The sequence below is a fragment of the Notamacropus eugenii genome, chromosome X (genome assembly GCF_028372415.1).
Source record: "Notamacropus eugenii isolate mMacEug1 chromosome X, mMacEug1.pri_v2, whole genome shotgun sequence".
Lineage (NCBI taxonomy): Eukaryota > Metazoa > Chordata > Mammalia > Diprotodontia > Macropodidae > Notamacropus > Notamacropus eugenii.
Window position 1 is genome coordinate 47,055,133 of NC_092879.1, and position 19,468 is coordinate 47,074,600.

At 35.0% G+C, this 19,468-nt stretch overlaps 1 protein-coding gene across 1 annotated transcript in view; it reads left to right on the forward strand.

The window, feature by feature from the left end:
• Positions 1-19,468, forward strand: part of STAG2 (STAG2 cohesin complex component) — a 130,945-nt gene that overhangs the window by 44,819 nt on the left and 66,658 nt on the right. The window contains exons 2-3 of the mRNA XM_072625877.1: positions 3,381-3,527; positions 8,635-8,713. Of these exons, the coding sequence (XP_072481978.1) occupies positions 3,484-3,527; positions 8,635-8,713 (123 nt within the window). The 5' untranslated portion in view covers positions 3,381-3,483. The remainder of the gene's footprint in view (positions 1-3,380; positions 3,528-8,634; positions 8,714-19,468) is intronic.

Sequence of the window (19,468 nt, forward strand, 5' to 3'; positions counted from 1 at the left end):
TTGTAAGCTCCTTGAGGGCAGAGACTAACTTTTTATTTAATTGTATCCCCAATATTTAGCCTAGTGACCGGCATATAGTAGGTACTTAATAGATGTTGATTAGATCAGATATTGGATTGGTATTTTAATTGTGAGATTTAAGAAAATATCAGACAGCAAATTATGCATCATGGCAATGAATTTGATCCAGTCAATTAAAAAAAGGGATGACAGATAGTTTGAATACTTTTACTCCCAGAGTCATTGTAAATTGTAATCCCTCCCCTCCTATTTTCCCTTGTAGGAAGAATTTTATTAATTTAATGCTATATGGAATTAGTATACCTGATAAAGAGTAACTTGGGGTTCAGATCTGCGTTCATTTTTTTCTGGCTTTGAGTGAGAGCTCCACCTTGTGATCTTTGAGTATACATTTTTATTTTGAGTATACTGATTATTTATGAATGCATAAGGGTTAACTTTCAATAAAATTTTTTTATTAATGAAATTCATTATTATTATTATGCTTCCATAAAATTCCATCTCATTTCTATACAGGAAAATTAGGGCTTCTCTTAAAATATGGCCCATATCTGCAATCAAAAAGATGTTACTTGGGGACTTTTCCAATACAACGCATTATCAATGTTGTATACAACTGTGTAAATGTGGTCAAGATGAAAATGTATTCTGAGGTTTTATGTGGGCCAAGATTGACCTTAAAAGAAAAGACAGACTAGATTTAGCATTGTTTTAGTGCTTGAATTTAGAATTGTTTTTTTTTTTTTTTTTTTTTTTTTGAGCTCAAACCAGCTCTTGATAGCAAGCTGTAGATATTTTGGAGAAAACTAAAATGCGGAGGATACTTGGGATTTAATGTGCTACTGATGCTTTTTTTTTCTTCTTCCAAATCAAGATCTGATTGGTGTATGGAACTCTTTCTTTTCCTCTCCCCCTCCCCCCCATCAGCAGTAATAATTCTGCAGTTCAGAGTCTTGCTTGGGGCAACTTGTGTCTTCCCTAGAGGCACGTGATCAGTATGTATGAGAGGCAAGATTTTATACTTGGATCATGCTGACTCCTTGTCTAGCTCTCCTCTTTGTCCATTGCTAATTCCTTTCTAGTATGCTTAGGAATAGGTAATTCTGTCACAGGCAAAGAGGTACTTAAAAAAAAAAACACTTCTTTTTTATAGTTCACATAAAAACAGTTATAACTATATATTTTTTATTTTAATAGGGTGAAAAAATATTTGGCAAGGTTTATTAATTACTTTACAATTAAAAAAAACCAAACAGTTCTCTACTGAGAGAGGCTCATGCTTTGGTACTTCATTCTTGTCCTTATATTGACTTTTTCTTATTACTGGACACAAGTTTACGTAATCTTGCTGAATTTGATTTGACCTGGCAACACTTACTGAATTCTTCACTAGAAATTATACAAAGAATGTTGTTATATCAAACCCTTTAATTTGGAATTTTTGGGAGGCTACAAAATCTTTACATATGATTCCTTTTTATTGTTAACTAAAGCAGAGCTTCAAGGTTTACAAACTGCTTTCATTACAACAAGCATTCTTGGACACAGGCAGTTAAAATATTTTTCCCATTTTCCAGTTCAGGAAACTAAACTGTTAGAGAGGGTAAGTGACTTGCTTCTCATTATACACCAAATGTCAGAGGTGTACATGGAAACCCAAGTCCAGCACTCTATACATTATACAATGTTGCCTGGTCAGAATACATTTACGAACTGAATCTGTATTTAGATTACAATAAATTGTGAGATGGCCAGTTTCTTTTCCTAATGCACTTAGGAGTGGGCACATTTATCTTTTCTGCTTAAAGTTCTAGCTGGCAGGGAACCTCAACTCACTTGACTAGCTCTGAGAATCTCTCCACACATACACACAAAGTTATTTTTAAATGGAAGTATTTAAATGGTAGTCTAAGGGAACAGTTGTGGATTTAGTCATGTAATGGGCATGTCACTAAATTAGATATTTTTACAATGAGCACTTTAGGAGAGTGACAAAATTCAATATGGTTTTATAAGACAACTCTTGGATAATTCAGGAGCTGCTTTTCCTAATTTGCAGATTATTCATGCCTTCTGTTTTTCCTTGTCCCTCTACTTTGGTATTAGAATTTTCTAGTTCTAGGACAGAGGTGTGAAATGCAGACATGTGACCCAAGTGCAAATGGAACCAGATTAAGATCTAATTGGAAAATATCTAAAAATAAATAAAAAATACAATAAAACATAGATAATATTACATTTTAAAACTAAGTATATGGCCAGCAAGGGATCCTTATGTACAGTTTAGTGGCCTCTTTTCTATATGAGTCGGACACTACTGTTCTAGGGTTGAGGACAAAGTTTTCCATTTGCCTTGTTTTATTATCCTTTTAAGGTCACTTGCTTAAAGCTTTTGTAGCGTCCATATAATACTTGGTCAAGAAAGAAATAGAAACTCTTGTTAATTTCTCATGAGACACTGGAAAAGATAATCAGTACATTGTTGCTTTGGAATGTTAATCTTAAAGTGCTTTCAGTTGCTAGATAGTAGTAAATTAAAAAGGGTTATGTAACAGCAGATCATCATCAGCCTCTTAGCTGGAGTTGCCAGCAGTTACTAGTAAAGCTGTATACTTTCTGCCATGAGTTTCATATAAATAAAATTGGCCTTATTTTTCTTTTTCTGCTTATGTATTGCTCATCTGCTTGGACTCAACATCATAACCTTTTTAGTTTTCCAAACTAATTTTAAGTCTTCAACCTTGGGATACCTTACTGCCTTCACTATGAGACTGTTAGTTTCTTATATTTTCTTCACAGTTTATCGTCAGTTACTTTAGGGGGAACAGTTGAGATTTAAAAACATTTATTATTTCATATCTCTCATCAGACATTCCATAGTTGTCTGATTGAATAAATGATCCTTAAATGAATGAATAAATGGATGAAGGGCTATCTGAGAAGAGTGTTAATTGCTTTGTCAAATCAGTTTCCCCTTTTATACTTCGGAAGTTTCAGAATTTCAAATTTTCCTTGTAGTAGTTGAATTTTGTGAAGTTGTTGCTCACATGCTGTTATTTAGCTTTAAAAATCAAACTAAGAAATAGAAATAATTCACTTTTAAATTTGTAATAGAAGCCTTTCTTTTCTATTTTACTTCTATTGTGACATTGCACCGTTATAACATCTTTATGTTATAACATTGCATTTTGTTATAACAAAAATGAACATCTAGGTAAAGAAGTAATGGGGAGGTAAAAAATCCTTTTATTTGCTTAAGACAGCAGACACTGGTATCTATAGCTTTTGAGGATGATCATTTTGCTGTCTTCCCTTTCTCAGCTTTCCAGAATAAACATGGCCTGTTTTTCTTTTTTTAGGAATTGTCTATCACAGAAGAAAGAAGTACACTTGCACTTTGCAAACATAAATTTATGAACACATTATTTCTAATACTGTGGTGTTCCAGAAGATGATAAAGAAATGATAGCAGCTCCAGAAATACCAACTGATTTTAACCTTCTTCAGTAAGTAATTTTAATAGTGGTAATTATTAATCTAATAGTTTCTTGGTATGTTTTTCTCCATATTTATTGATCCTCCATTGGTAGTGAAAACAGAAAGTAGTATATATTCTTTTAAACAAGCTTTTTAAAGTCTTAGATTTACTCTGGAACAGTGATTCCCAACCTTGGTTTTTGTGACATTCCAATTGTTCCAGTTGTTTCAATTGTGACTTACCAATTATTTCAAATAGTGTCACAGTTTTCAAGACTAATTTTGGTTCTTTTTAATAAATTTATTATTCCAAGCCTTTGCCTATCCCTAACTCCTCAAACTTCAAAAATTATAGAGAAGCCCCAAAATGAAGATGTAATAAATGAAAGAGGGAGAATGGCCACTTTAACAATTTTTTCCACAAGAATGTTTAAAAAGACTTCAGTGCTTGTCCCAAGCAGTATCCAAAGTGTGTGGTGGTATAGATTCTAGATCCAGATAGGTCCTGCTTGTGGAAAACCTGAAAATCTATTACATTTAAGTATAATTTACAAAAATTTAATGTCTGTAAATTTAGGAATATGTCAGTCACATAATTAATAAGCCCAATTTTTAGGCTAGAGAAGTATAAGCATAGTGTAACTAAAAGGTATTTTGTTATCCATAATTTGTTACAATGTTTGTGGCATTTAGTTTTGTAAGTAAATTTGGGGAATTAGGTAGATCAGAATAGAGATTAATAGTGTGGAGTTTTGATAATACATGTAGATTTTAGAATTTTTTTGTGCCCTGAATCTTGGGTCTTTTGTAACGGCACTAGAATAGGGCATTTCATGTGCTTATGTCACACTATCTTTAGTTTTTAAGTGTTTTAATGAGACTTACTGTTTGGTTGACTTGGTGGGTGAGAGAGCGTACTTGGGAGAAAAATAAAAGATAGTCCTTGTTTTCTTTCAGTCTTTTGATATAAATGCTTTTAATTTCCTTTGAATTAGCATCTTTAATCCAAATTAACCTTCCTCTGTAGAGGAGAAGGAAGGAGAGGGGGAGGCAGACAGGAGAGGAGGAGTTGAGTTACCCAGCTAGGTCTGCATTCAGCCATCTGCTCCTACTCACAGGATTGTATTCATCCTTCGTTTTCGAAGAAGACCATGCCATCAGAGAAATGATGACATGACTTGTACTCGACTTTGTTTTGAGTGAAGGAGGGCTGTGCAGGTCACCAGCCTCACTTCTCCTCCAGAGCCATCTGAATCCAGTAACCAGATATTCATCAGGATGACTGGAGATGACCCAGGGGGCACCTTTAATAAGCATCTTTAATAAGGAAATGATCTGTTTTAGTTGCAGTAAAACATATGATTTTCTTAGAATTTAGTGTCCTCATAAAAGTGGTAATTACATTCACTGTTATCAATAGTCCTACCTATAGACAATGTAAAGATTTAGCAAAGGAAGACACTACCCCTATCCTTGTAAGCTTACTTTATACAGAAAGGAAGAAAGAGGACAAGGTATAGCTACATAAAAACAACCTTAATGTGAAACTTTTGATTCATTGTTTTTATTGGTCTAATAGATTTCAATCATGAACTTCTTTTTAATGGAATGAGAGAGACAATGTGGTATAGTGGAAAGTGGTTTGGCCAGGCTAGGAAGACTTGGGTTCAAATTCTGCATCAGATACATGCTGATATTCTGACCATGGCCAAATTGTGGGTCCCTTCAGTTCTAGATCTGTTGTGGATCTTAGAGGTTTCTAGTTAAAGCCTCTGGAACTGAGGACCCACCGAGGTGAAATTACTTGACTAGGTAGTAAGTTGCAGAGCCAGGATCAGAACCCAGATTCTCTCTATCCAAATTCAGTATTTTGTACACTGTACCTCACTGCTCCTCAAAGTCACTTCACTACTTAGTCATCTGTTTTCTACACTAGATAAAATCTTCTAGTGGTGGTCACAGCATATGTTCATCATTTGACGTTAGAGCTTCTTGCTTGCTTGAACATAAAAGAAAGAAATATCATCCCATCATGCTACCTGAGGGTGGGCCCCTTCAGGAGAAGGGAGTATCAATAATAATCTAGATAGTTTATTTCATTGTGTACATTGTAGGCTGTTAAGCAACACAGAGATTGTAAAATTTATTTGACTGAAACATTAGGACACCTAAACCAACGGATGATCCTAATATTTATTCATTTTTGATTGGATCTCAGACCTCTTAACTTCATGGATGGAGAAAAAAACCCAACTTCAACTCAGTACATTTGAAGTACTAATAATATCTCGACAGTTTTTGATTTTGTTGTTGTTGTTGCTCTTGTCATGGATGTTCCCTTCAAAAAAGCTGATTGAAACTCCTTTAGATCTAACGAGCCTTTGTATGACAGTTCTCTGTAGTTGAAAAATTCATCTCCTAGCTTTCTGATGTTAGCTAGACTGATCCTAAAACTACAGATAATCCCACAATTGGTAGCTTATATCTGGCAGAGTGTGTGCTTTGCTGCTATAGCCTTTAGGGTACCAGAGCCACCTCTGTGCCACAATGAACTGTTCCCATATTTATGTAGCACTTGGATTTTACCAAGACTTTCCTAAACAATACCCCTGTAACACAGGAAATGCAGGTGTTATTAAGGAGCAGGGTTACAGTGTCACAATTGGTATTTGAGTGTACTGTTAGGTTTGGAGGTGGAAGAAGTCTGTCTTGTCTATTCCTGTCATGAGTTAGCTGAGGCCAGAGATCACACAGGTATGAACTCAAATAGCTTGGTTCCACATCCAAGTCTACTTTCAGGTCCATTGTGCTTTGCTTTATGCCATATCATCTTCTAGTTACTCCTTGTAGCTTGTGGTGAGAATTGAAACACCTAATCCTTAACCCAGTGTGATATCCCCCATCCCTTATCCCTCATACTCCACACAGGGATGATTAGTTTGAAGTAGGAGTTCTGCCATTAAACAGTTCTGTCACTGACCCCTCAGCAAGCCATTTTTATCCCTCTGGGCCTCAGTTTCTTTTATCTCTCAAAATAAGGGGGTTTGATTATATCCAGGAAATTAAGCTGTGCAATTTTCATTGATTCTCCTCCCTTTAATTATCTATCTCTGTCCTTTTGCTTTGTCAAAGTAGGTTTTTTGTTGAGAAAAAGAATCTTGCAATTTGAATTTGAGCTCATAGGTTTTACAGCTGGAAAGGACTGTAGCTGGGTAAGCCCCTGAATTTTGTGACTTTTCCAAGTTCAAAGAGTTTAAAGTTCCTGCCATTTTTATACTTGTATCCCTCCCTTCCACCCCCTCATATTGCTCATACACTAGAGAGTGTGTTAAGCAGAAGAGTTAAACTCTCTTTCTGAGGATTTTCACTGTTTTATGGCTTCCTCTTGGCTGTTTAATTTTATAGGTTTTAGAACCTTTTCTCCCTAAACATCAGGTGGCTTTTAAAACAGTTTGTTTTGGTTTCTTTGTCTTTTCTTTCCTAGTAATCGTGTTGATGAAGCTTTAAGGATTTAGCTGAGCCTGTATTTTATATATTATGTAGCAAATAAGTGTTTCACACCTGCTTATTTCCCAGTGACTTGGAAAAGAATAATGCTTTTTGCTATATTTTCAGGGAAGTTTATGGAACTCTTTCTAGAGCTAAGTGCTAGGAATTTTTGCAGATGTTACATAAATGTCTTGGAGAGAGTGAAGAATCATCTCAAATACTGTGCTTTGCAAAAACTTTTCCAGTTTTGGAAGATTGTAAAGCCTTGCTTCCTGGAGTTAGGGTGGGGTGTTTTTCAAAGAACAGAACTGGAGCTAGCCCTCCTAGAAGTTAGCTTAAGTGTATGCTTTTAGTGAAACTGCTAATTCTCTCAAATGACACTCATTCTATTGTCCACATCACTGGACTAAAGCAGAGATTAGCACAGTGTTCATTAGACTTCTGAAATTCTCTGAAGGAAGACATCAAGGCTGAGGTTCTGATGAATAATAATATTTCATTAAATGTTGGTGTATTAGTCATTATTTTAGATCTAAAACATCAATGCCACTACATGATATCTGGAGAAGTATTTATTGTAGTAATAAAATGTAAATAGAAAAAAATTTGATCACAGAAACCTATATTTTTAGTATTGCCATTTCAGTTTACTACCATATATTGCCTTATAAATTTTAGGATGATTTGCTTATTTTTTGTTATTAATTTGGTTATATTTAGTATTATATAAAACCCAGTTTGTTTTCCTTTTTTCCTGCATGTACCTATGATTTCATTGATGTGGGGAGCTTCCCTCATTAGGAAACTCCCTCTACCATATATAGGTGTGTTTTCTCTATTACATGTAACAATTTGTTGTCTTTTTATCCATGTCATTTTTATTAAGAATAACTAATGAGAATGTAGGCTAAAGGCTCTGTGTGTATATGCACGTGTGTGCATGATGAGTGAATCACTATGTCTATATCCCTGTTAAAATTAATTGCTTTTTTTTCTTTTTACAAAAATACAAATATATGAATTACCACTGCATAGTACATAGTGTAGTATAAAGTGCTGGATTTGTAGTCACAGGACCTGGATTCAAACACCATCTTGTGACTTTGGTCAGGTTGCTTTTGTCTCTCTTCATTTTGCTCATCTTTGGACTTCCACGTTTAAATGTCTGATCCTAGCATTGGATGAGCCTTGAAATAGTCAATTTCTCTTCATAGTTTAAAGTAGCTCAACATATACAAACTCTAGATAATAAAGTGTGATATTTCTAATAGAAAAAAATATTTAAAAATAGTATTAGAAGCAGAAAATGAAACTAATGCAACAAAATGTCCTAATTCCTGGTATTTAGTATTTAAGGGGTTGTTTTTTGTTTTGTTTTTTACTCTTCCCAGACAAAGTGAATATTTTAAACAAGTCATTAAAATGGAAGATTAGGTATCTGGTTCATTTTTACATTTAAACTGTTAATGTAGTAGCTTAATGTCTTACGCAGCATTTACTAGAAGGAATATTTCGTAGAATTTTTTACTTTTAATGACATTTGGTTTTCAGTATGCAGTTCTGTGAGATTTAGTTTTTGCAAAACAATTGAAATTTGTGATGCTTTCTGATGTAAGTTTTCAAAATTTGCTTATTGTGATCTTACAGGGAGTCAGAGACACATTTTTCTTCTGACACAGACTTTGAGGATATTGAAGGAAAAAACCAAAAACAAGGCAAAGGAAAAGTATGTATAACATTCATATTATCTGTGTTGTGGATTTTGAAGTCATTAAATGTTGATGTTGCCTGGAAGTAATTTAAAGTTGTTGAAGATTTAGACCAGGAAATAAACTATTAAAAGAATATCCATGTAATTTTATTAGCTACTTTGTTGTATTTTAGCTAATTGGTCTATTTCCTAAGTTGTGCTGGTGAATACCATGTATTTCGCCTTCAGAACATCAAATAACTTCTGCATCTATAAATGAGAACCAGTAAATATGCATTGCTATTTTTAGAATGCTGTATTTTTGAAAATACATATTTTAATCTGCTTAATTTATATAATAGTTTTTGTTGTCTTTATGTATTTGCTTCAGTTTTAAGTTAAATTTTTAGGGTGCTTAGAATCAAGGGTTCTTTATTCTTGCTCAGTTTTTTGACAAATAAAGTAACGTTTTTATTATAGTAAAAGTTCAGCCATAATACTTGCATATTTACATTTGTGTCTGTGTACATGTACCTATTTATTTTGAGGTTCAGAAGAAAAGCATCGTACTTTAGAGCTGATTTAGGATTACTGTCATTTCCTCTACCAATACACGGAGCATAATACCTTTCCTCTTTCCTCTTTTTAAAGTCAAATTTAGTTGTTTTTTTTTTAATGAACAAGAATTATTTTCTCTCACTTCTTCCACCTTGGGCAGGGGGAAAAGACCTTTCTAACAGCTTTCTGTAATGGCCATGTGCAAAAAAAAAGGTCTCATTCTTCATGCACCCTGAGTCTTACCATCTTTCTCTATAGGTGTACTTCATCTATCCTCTCAAATCATGATTTGTAATTACTTTGATCAGATCTCTCAAATATTTGAAATTTGTTTTTCTTTATATTGTTATTTTATAAATTGTTCTTCTGGTTCTGCTCACTTCACTGCAGTTCATATAGGTCTTCCTTGGGTTTCTCTGAAACTGTCCATTTCTTCATTTCCTCTACAGTACAATATTGTTTCATTATAATCATTTATCTTCATGATATATAACCATTTCCAAATAAATGTGAACCACCTTAGATTCCCATTTCTTGCTGCTACAAAACAGCTGCTATAAATATTTTGTATGTATTTCCTTCTTTGATCTCTGGGATATAGGCCTAGGAATGGTATAGCTAGGTTTAAAGGTTATTCATTTTCTCTTTTTTCCCATAAATACTACATATAGTATTGGTTCAAATCCTACTGGACTAAATACTACCTGGGCAGAAGTAAGTTTAGTTTTAGTCCTACTAAAACTAAGTTTTAGTCCTACTGGACTAAATATTATGATCCTGGGCAGAACACTTCACTTCTCTCACAGGACTTCAATTCCTCCTCCATAAAATAAAGACTTGGACTAGATGGTCTCTAAACGTTCCTTTCATTTTCTAAGAAACCTAAAGGTTCCTTTTATTACTCTATCATCTAGTTTATTTCAGGGATTATCAGTAGTATTTAGTCTTTGTATTTGCTTAAGCTACATGATGAGTTCAGCTCCTTCTCTAGTCATGTAAAGAATCAGTTTCAGAACTGGAACAGGGATGTTAGACTTTATATACCTGTTATATCTGAAGTGAAAATTGTCTTAACTTATTCCCACTAAACTCTTTCCATCGTTTATCTTTGGTGTTATTTTTCATTTTTTTTGTTTTTCATGCAGAATCCCAGCAAGTGGTGATTAAATTACATATCCTATGCAGTAGCCTTGCTTATTAGTTGCGGGAGGCCTGTGTATGGTGCATAACATGTACCAAGACAAATACAATTCAGCAGATCTTTGATCTCATTGATATGTATGTTCCACTATACCTGTTTAATCTGGTTGACACAGGATAACCTCCCAGCTCAGTTTATTTTGACATCTTGATGATTGAGTTCTGAGGCTCTTAGTTTTTCCACATGACCAGGCCATCTTTTTCAATGTTGTTAACATCATTTATTCCAGTTTTTCTTATTTTCTTATTATATATTGAATCTTGTTTTTTTCCTCTGTGCGCCTCTTTGCCTTCTGACTGATAATGAGTTCTTGCAACATTAGTGTTCCATAACTCAACAGCTTTCAACATTAGTATAATGTTGATGTTAAAATGATGAGCCTTTGTTTCTGGGGGAAGTTTGGCCTCTTTAAAGGAGTTTTGCAATTTCCCAAAAGTAATTCAATCTATTTTCTTCTTTATGTTCAATCCTGGGTCCAGCTCTCATCTCTTTGCAAAATGGATGAAATCTTAACTGGTCATAATCTGTATAATAGGCACTACTTTATTTCTTATTTCAATAGTTAGACTATCCTTTTTTTTTTCTGAGTGACTATGGATCTCATTGACGCTTTATAGTGTTTGATATGCCTCTGGGACATCCAGGCATTTGATGAGGAAAGACTGCAGTTTGGAAAGCTGGTAAGTAAGATCCTAGGAGTCATGTGCATAGAGATGGCAATTGAACCCATAAGAACTAATGGGATCCCTGAGAATGGAGCCTTGGCAGTCACCTACTGTCTGACAAATGAAGCTGAGAAATTGATGTCAGAGAGGAAGAGAACCAGGAATCTTAGAATCTCCAATCTACAAGAGACTGTCTAGTTCACTTCAAATCTGATCAAGATTACCTTCAACAAATGAGATCTAGATCTAGAAGCAGATGGGTCATCCATAATGTTATGTTCCACAGAGATCAGTGTGGATGAGGACTGAGTAAAGGTCATAGAACATTGTGAAGAGCTGTTTCAGGTGACTGGTGAGATAGGATTGGGCTCTAGATTGTAAAGGATTGAGACATCACAGGATGTAGAGGCAACAAAAGTATGAAATAGCTTGACATGGTAGGGACAAGTAGAGATTTTTATGAATAGAATATAAGCTCTTTTTGCCAGCAGAAACTGTCTGACTTTTTATTGTATGTCCCTAGCATCTAGTTTAATAAGTACTTGTGGACTAAGATCTGGACACATGTATGTAAGCAGCCGGCAAGTAGCCAGTACATAGGAAGGAATTGAATATTGGTTTTTGGAAGGAGTTTGTAAAGGTGCACACTCCTACAAGAGATATGATAGGGTAGATTTAGAATAGTTGGCCTTGGCTAAGAGAGGCCACTGTTGGTCCTTTACTGGAGGAAAGGGGGAAATAATAGAGGAGAATTGATCCTCAAACAACCCAGTTATGTAGGATCTGTTATTTTTCTAGTTTACAGAACATTGAGGCTGAGAGAATGTTAAGTCACTTTATCAGGTTGTGAAGTACAATTTGGACTGTGTTTTATTAGCTCCAGGAGAAATACTATAATTCAGAGTCCTCTGTAGAGATTGAAGGATTCGCGTAGGGTGATTTGATGAAATAAGGTATTTTGCAACAACTGGTTTGAAGAGGCCCAGTTGAGATTAGGTTACATGACTTTGTTGGAAATCCAGTATGATTTTGTAACTTTGTTCAGAAGCAGTGTTAAGTAGTATGAGAAGAGAACACAAATGGTGGGAACACCCAAGGTCATAGTTTGGCTCTACATAAGTGGCGATAAGATGAGGGAACAAGGTATTCAAGAATAGTGGATCATATGTAGTTTTTCTGATTATGACTATAAGAGGAGGAAAGTAAGGCTAGAGCAAGAGTAGTGGAACGACATCAGGTCTGATCTGACATTGTAGTCAGAAATTTTACAGGGCTGGGTCATAGAGAAAACGATGAACTTTTACAGGAGCAAACAGTTTGGGATTATTGAAAGCACTGTTTGTTTTCCCAAGTATACTTCAGCTCTGTCTCCTTTTTCCTATTCTATTCTGGTTCCTGCTTTTTGTTCATTTGTTATTGCTATCTTAGATACATATAGTCCTGGACTAATTCCTCAAGCTCGTTGACCAGTTTTATAGTTTGGTCAAAGTATATTTTATACATTGTTTCTTTATTGTGGATTGTTTGACCATTTTCTTTCACTTTACTGTGAATTTCACTGTTGTGGTTTAGGAGAGCTGGACATCTGCCACTGGATAAGTTTTTCCACTGTTCACATTGGTTTCAGGCTTTAGTCTTGAGATCCTATCTCCTGACCATTCTCTGAGACAGCTGGGGGAAGCTTTTGAAGATAATCTGTGTACTTCAATCAATTGTATAACCATGATGATGTCCTCTATAGAAAATTGTTTCCAAAAGCTGGTCTCTTTTCTTCTTATGTTTCCATCCTGTATGCATACACATGCCTATCTCATAAAGATTTTATGGAAATGAGAAAGACATATGGTTAGGTAGTTATTTGCCTCCTGTCCCTTCCTAAGCTTTGCCTGTGATTTTTTCTTCCCCATTCTTTTTCAATCACCCCTTCTTTGAGATACATTGTGTCCATTTAAATTGAATTGTCTCCAGCACAGATTTCTTGTATATGCTTGGTTTTCCTGGCTTTAAATACCATTATACTTATTTGCCTAATACAGAGATGATAAATAGTCCAAACTTGGTACTTTTCCTATTCTTGCTGATCAAACTTAATCTTGGACATTTCTATTTCGCTTTGTTCCCTTCCCAGCCTGGTTTATCTTCAGATGTTCTCTAAACAGTCAGACTTAGCTAGATAAGTCTTAAATAAGCCAGTCATTTTTCTCAGAGTCATTTTTCCGTGACAATATTTATTTTATTCCTCTCTTTTCTCTTTATATCACAGTAATTTCTACTTTCTTTTTCTCCCCCAACCGTTTTCCTTTTTGCAAAGAAACAATTATGTAAACATATCTGATACAGTGACCATATCCAGTCACATATTGTAGTCATTGTGTATATTCTTTTGATTATGCTTCTTGTGTTCTACAGTTTACATTCATATATTATGACTTTTTTTCAGCCATTGTCCAGTTAATGGAATCCTACTTTGCTTCATGTTGTTGCTATGAGTAGTTTGGTCTATTTTGTGCTCTTTGGATACATGTGGGTATTCCAAGGATTTCTCTGTCAAAGGGAATGCTGTTTAGTCATTTTTTTTGAACATTGGGAATGTGCTGGCTTAAGATTAGGAACATACTGGCTAAGACTTTGGGTAGGTGGGTGTGGGGGCTCATGAGGTAGCCTGTTTTATATTAAACTTTTCTATTCCACTTTTGAAGGAAGCTAATCTAGGAGATGTTAATATTCAGTATCACCTTTATCTTTTGATTTCCCATTTTTTGGGGAGTGTATAAATAGTATGATGGAGCAGTTTATAATTGATGACATTTCCTCTTAATATTTTTTCCCCTCAATCATAGGAAGATTTTAGAATGTTAGGATTTATGGTATGAAAATAAAAAAATAATCAAAATAATGTTACTTGTTCCAGAAGCATTCCTCTGTATTTCCTATCACAGGCAAGTGAGGTAGAGATTTGGTTTAGGTCAGGGTTCAAGTCCTAGAGGAACCTGTAGATAAGGGTCAAGTCCTTTGAAACACTCATTCCTTTCTTAGGGGTGTGATGATCTCTTATGACCAACCTTATTGTTTTGCCAGTTTTAGATAATTTCCTTTTTTGTTTTTCTTTCCTGTTTCTCCGCTCGCTTACTATTTCCTGTAATTAACAACTAGGCAATAGGAACTCAGAAGTATATGTTAAAATTAAACTAGTCCAGTCACTGATCTTAAAAATGAACAAACTCTAAGGCCTATCAAGGTGAAGTGATCTTGCTTTCTTAAGGTGACATGTCTAGTAATGTGCTAGAATGAAGACTTTGGAGCCAGGGAAGACTTGAGTCCTAATTCTGCTTCTGACATTAATTAGGTGTGTTACCATGGGCTGGTTATTTAACCTATCTAAGCCCAGTTTCCTTACCTATTAAGGAAGGATTATAATAACCTGTACAATCTACTTCACATGGTTTCCATCCCCCTCAAATGGGATAATATCTTTAAAGTGCTTTACGAAATTTATAAATGTGGCATACCTTGGACTTGAATGTTGGTCTTTTTCTTTTTTAAAACACTGCCCCCTCCACCACCACCCCACTTACTTTAAGAGCTTAATTACCATAGGATTTGTTTTCTGTTCTATCACTGTATTAAAAAACTTGTTCTGGAAGAAGTAAAATTTGGATGAAGATTGAACGCCAACTTCAGAACTTATTGCTTTTGCCATAAAGATGCTGTTCAAAACATTGAAGCTTAAACCCTCACCGTATGACTTCATCCCTACTTTTAATGTACATTTTTTGATCTGATCATGCTATATGGCTATGAGGCATGGAATCACAAATTTAGGTGACCTTTGGTGGCTCTGAGCAGACTGCAGTATATTATTAATAATAATTAATGCTTGGGAGGAAAGAAAAGAGATCACATATCTAGACTAAGAAATAAGATGACCCAAGTGTTTCATGGTTAATCATAACATAAACAAAAATAGCTCCCAGGTTCTAGATGGTCTTCATGGAAGATTACTTGCAAAACACGGACATCTTCCCCCTCCCCCAAATCACTCAAATCAAAGTCAACTGCAAGTCATGTCATCATCTTGATGTCATGGTCCTCAACACAATAACAACCCCCCACCCCCACCCCCCAAACACACTCAAACAGAACAAGATGATGTGAGTGAGTTATTATCTATCCTGGAAATAAATTGTTTTTCAAAGTGGTTGAAGGAATAGTTCCACCAGCAGACATTTTATAGCCCTGCTAACTTGGACATTTTTTGCCTTGGCAGGTGGTACCCTTCAGTTATTTCAATTTGTACTCCTGATGATTAGTGATATTGAACCATTTTTCAAATGGTTGGTGATAGTATTTCTTCTTTTCAATAATATGTTCATATTGTCTGGCCACTTCACTTGTCTGTTGGAGTGTGACTTAATTTTATTGATTTTTTTTCTTCACAGTAATTTCTTGCTATGCTTGCTTCTCTCAATAAATTTCACTTCAGACTTTTATCAGATACTTTATGCAAAAGATTTTTGCAAATCATTCACTATTCTAAAGTAATTTGAATAAACTTTGGTTGTTATCTAAAATGCAAACATCTCTCTTAGTTGTAAAGATTCTGTCAAATGAAAAGTGCTTTAAGGTATTTTTATTTAAATCAAATTAACAATGTTATGTATACAAAGACTGTTACACTTAAGTTGTTTGATCTGTTGAAACTTGACTCTTTCCTCTAGTAGATTAGAGATTTCCCCTAATAAAGACCTAGGTATCAGTTTTCACAATTTGTTCCTGAATGGGGCTTCAATCCTCCATTTCCTACCCCTCCCCTCTTTTTAGGACAGCAAGGTGCCTGGAATTAAGAAGATTCCTCTTCCTGAGTTAAGATCTGGCCTCAGATATTTACTTAGCTGTGTGACTCTGGACAAGTCACTTAACCCTCATGTAAAATGAGCTGGAGAAAGAAATGGCAAACCAGTCCAGTATCTTTGCCAAGAAAACCCCAAATGGGGTCACAAAGAGTTAGACATGACTGAATAATGACAATAATTTTCCCCCCTTGAATCTGGTTTGTATAACATTTGAATATGTATGGCCTGTAAATGTATATATATTCAGTGTACATTTATTTCTTTGTTTACATACTCCCATTGTGAATGATGTATATATTTTTTTCTTTCAAAGAGTTTGTGTGAATGTCTTTGTGTGGGCCAGTACTGGTATTAATAGGGCACTTATTAGTAACTTGTTAGTAATTACCAAAGCTCTATGGCACATGTTTCAGTATCTATATACATTTTGCATACTGTTTTTCTCCTCCATCTTTCACTTCTCCCCTCAACCCCCCACCATATAAGCTTCTTGAGGACAGGAACTGTTCATTTATTTTTATTCCTTTCCCAGAATGCCATTCCTTATAACAATTTTTTTATAGAAAGAAAATAAAAAAAATTCCACAAAACCAATGACTATATAGAAAAATTTGACATTATATACAGTATTCCACATTGTGGACTCTTTGCCTTCTTGTGTCAACTTTAAAAAGGAGACGAATAAATAAGTTGTTGAATTAAATTAACTAGAGCTCATTCTGTTTCCTTCACTGAATTGTGAATTACTTCCATTGTTTTTGATTGTTTTCTTATTAGGATTCAGGTTTGGTGAGAAAGATGCATGTAAGTAGAGACTAAGTAAGAATTATTTTGCTTACAGACTGCTAAAACTCCCTGCCCAAAGTTGAGTTTATTCTCTTTACCTTTTCCTTTTTGACACCCATTATTGCTATGAAATATTGGTCTGGTATATAATCCAGTCTTCCATATTCTATCCAGTTTTTTAAGATTTTTTTTTTAAAGTTATCCAGTCAAGACTCTAAAAGATCATCTAATATAACCTATAACTAAATAGGGGTAATTAATAAACTATCTGAGGCAAGTGGTCTTCTTGCCTTCACTTGCAGACCTGAAGTAATACTACCTACCTATGCTGTTCACCTGCCTTTTGGGCAGTTTTAATAGATATAATTAGGAATTATAGCTATAACCAACCTCTGTGCAGCTTTTCAATTACTTTCCAGCAAATTTTTTTCCTTTTTTGGAGGGAAAGTACTCCTGGAGAGTGTAAACTTGGAAAGCATGTTCTCAGCTTCGATGCATTTCAGTGTTTGAATTGACCTCAGTAATCGCTTAGACAAACAAACCTGTAACTGGAAAAGTGCTTGAAGACCACTGATGATAGAGAAATCAATACTTCCTTTCTTGGATAGCATTAGATGTTACGAAGTTTTTTTTCTCATACAAAGTCTGCAGTTACCTTTTTGTAGTTTCCACTAATTGTTTCTGATTTTGCCTTTGGAGACAAAGTAAGTCTAAACCCTTCATCATGACCCACAGCTGCCCTCTCTCTCTTGGGTCTCCAGCCTTAAATACCCTGTAGTTTCTTCAATGGATCCTCATGGCAAGGACTTTACCATCTTACTATTTTACCATTTACCATTTTACTATCTTCTGTGTACTATCAAAATTAACAGTGTCTTTGCCAACCTGTGGTTGCTCTCAACTAAACCCAATGCTTCATATTTGGTCTGATCAAAACAGAATAAAGAGGAACTTTCCATTTTTTTATTCCTGGAAGATATGCTTGTCTCAGAGGAGCTTTGAACTTGACTGAAGGTTTCAGAAAGGTGAGGTTGAGGAGCATGTGGCTGCCAGTCATGGCTAACCATATGAGGCAGGTCTAATCCTGAGGAGTAGCTGTTATGAGGCAGCTCACTAGGTGGCATAGTGAATAGTTCAGCAAGTTTACATTTTGCCTCATTTACTGTCTGCGTGGTCGTGGGCAAGTTACTTTACTTCTCACAGTGTAAATTTCCTAATATGTAAAATGAAAATAAGAATAACATCTCCTTCCTATATAAAGCTAGCTATTATTATCACTAAGTAGCTCAGTTTAGATGAAAATGTAAATAAGAAATTGTGGTGGAATTCAGATGCCTTACATTTTAAGCCTCTTGCCCTCCTCATGGAGAAGATTGAGGTTTGTGTATTTGAATATACTAGATGGATTCAAAACTGAATGACCAGACCCAGTCAAATCATAAATAAATTAGAGGAACAAGAAGGAATTACCTTTTTGATCTATGTGGAGGACAGGAGTTCATGACCAAACAAGGGGTAGAGAAAGAACTTCACACAGCAGAACATGGAAAATTGGATTATATCAAATAAAAATGTTTTTGCACAAACAAAACAAGTGCAGTTTTTTTTTTAAAGCTGTGCACTTAGCACAGTGCCTGGTATATTGTAGGTGTCAAATGTTTATAAGAGTTTCCTAATGACTCAGTGGATGGAGCGTTGGGCCTATAGTCAGTTCAGATCTGGTGTCAGACACTTTCTAGCTGTGTGACCTTGGGCAAGTCACTTAAGAGCTATTCTTAAATAGAATGAGGGTCAAAGGATATGAACTGGTGGATTTCAAAAAAGGAAATCCAGCATATCAACAGACATAAAAGTAGCTCTAAATGCAAATTAAAGCGACTCCTGAGGCCCACTTCACACCCATCAGATTGGCAAAAATGATGAAAAAGAAAAATGATATTTGTTGGAGGGCTTTGAGGAAGTTGTCATGCTAATGCAAGTGAATTGGTCCAGCTCTTTTGGAAAACAATACAGAGTTCTAACCCCAAAGTCAACTAAATGGCGCGGGCCCATTGACTCAGTAATAGCACTGTTTGACCTGTTCTCCTCTGTGATTAAATAAATATCTTCCAAGCTCTTTTTGTGCTAGCAAGAACCTGGAATCTACAGGGGCTCCTCATTTTTGAGGAATGGCTAAACAAATGGATATATCGATGTAATGCAACACTATTGTACTGTAAGACATGACAAAATGGTTTTAGAGAAATCTGGGAAGATTTATATAAACTGATGCAAAGTATATGAAGTGAGCAGAACCAGAAGAAGAGTTTATGCAGTGACAACTTATAAAGAAAAATGACTTTGAAAAACTTGAACTCTGATCTGAGTAAACTGGCAAGACATGATTCTAGAGGATGGATGATGAAGCATTTTACTTATATTGACATTAATGTACTGACCTAGACGCATTTTTAGGGATATGGCTAATATGGGAATTTTTTTTTGGATTGATTAAGCATATTTTGCCTAGGTTCCTCAGTCTTTTCTTTGTGGGTGGGAGGTATGAAGGTGCAAAAATGCATGTTAAGTAAATCAGATTTAAAACTTAAATCAGAGTCAACTTGAGTAGTCTCTAATAGAAACTACTCTGTAGTTTTTTCAGTACTATTAATAATTTTTTTAATTAATAGCTTGTATATAGGCATAGATGACATGGTTACCAATTTACCTGTGACACAAATTTTATAGA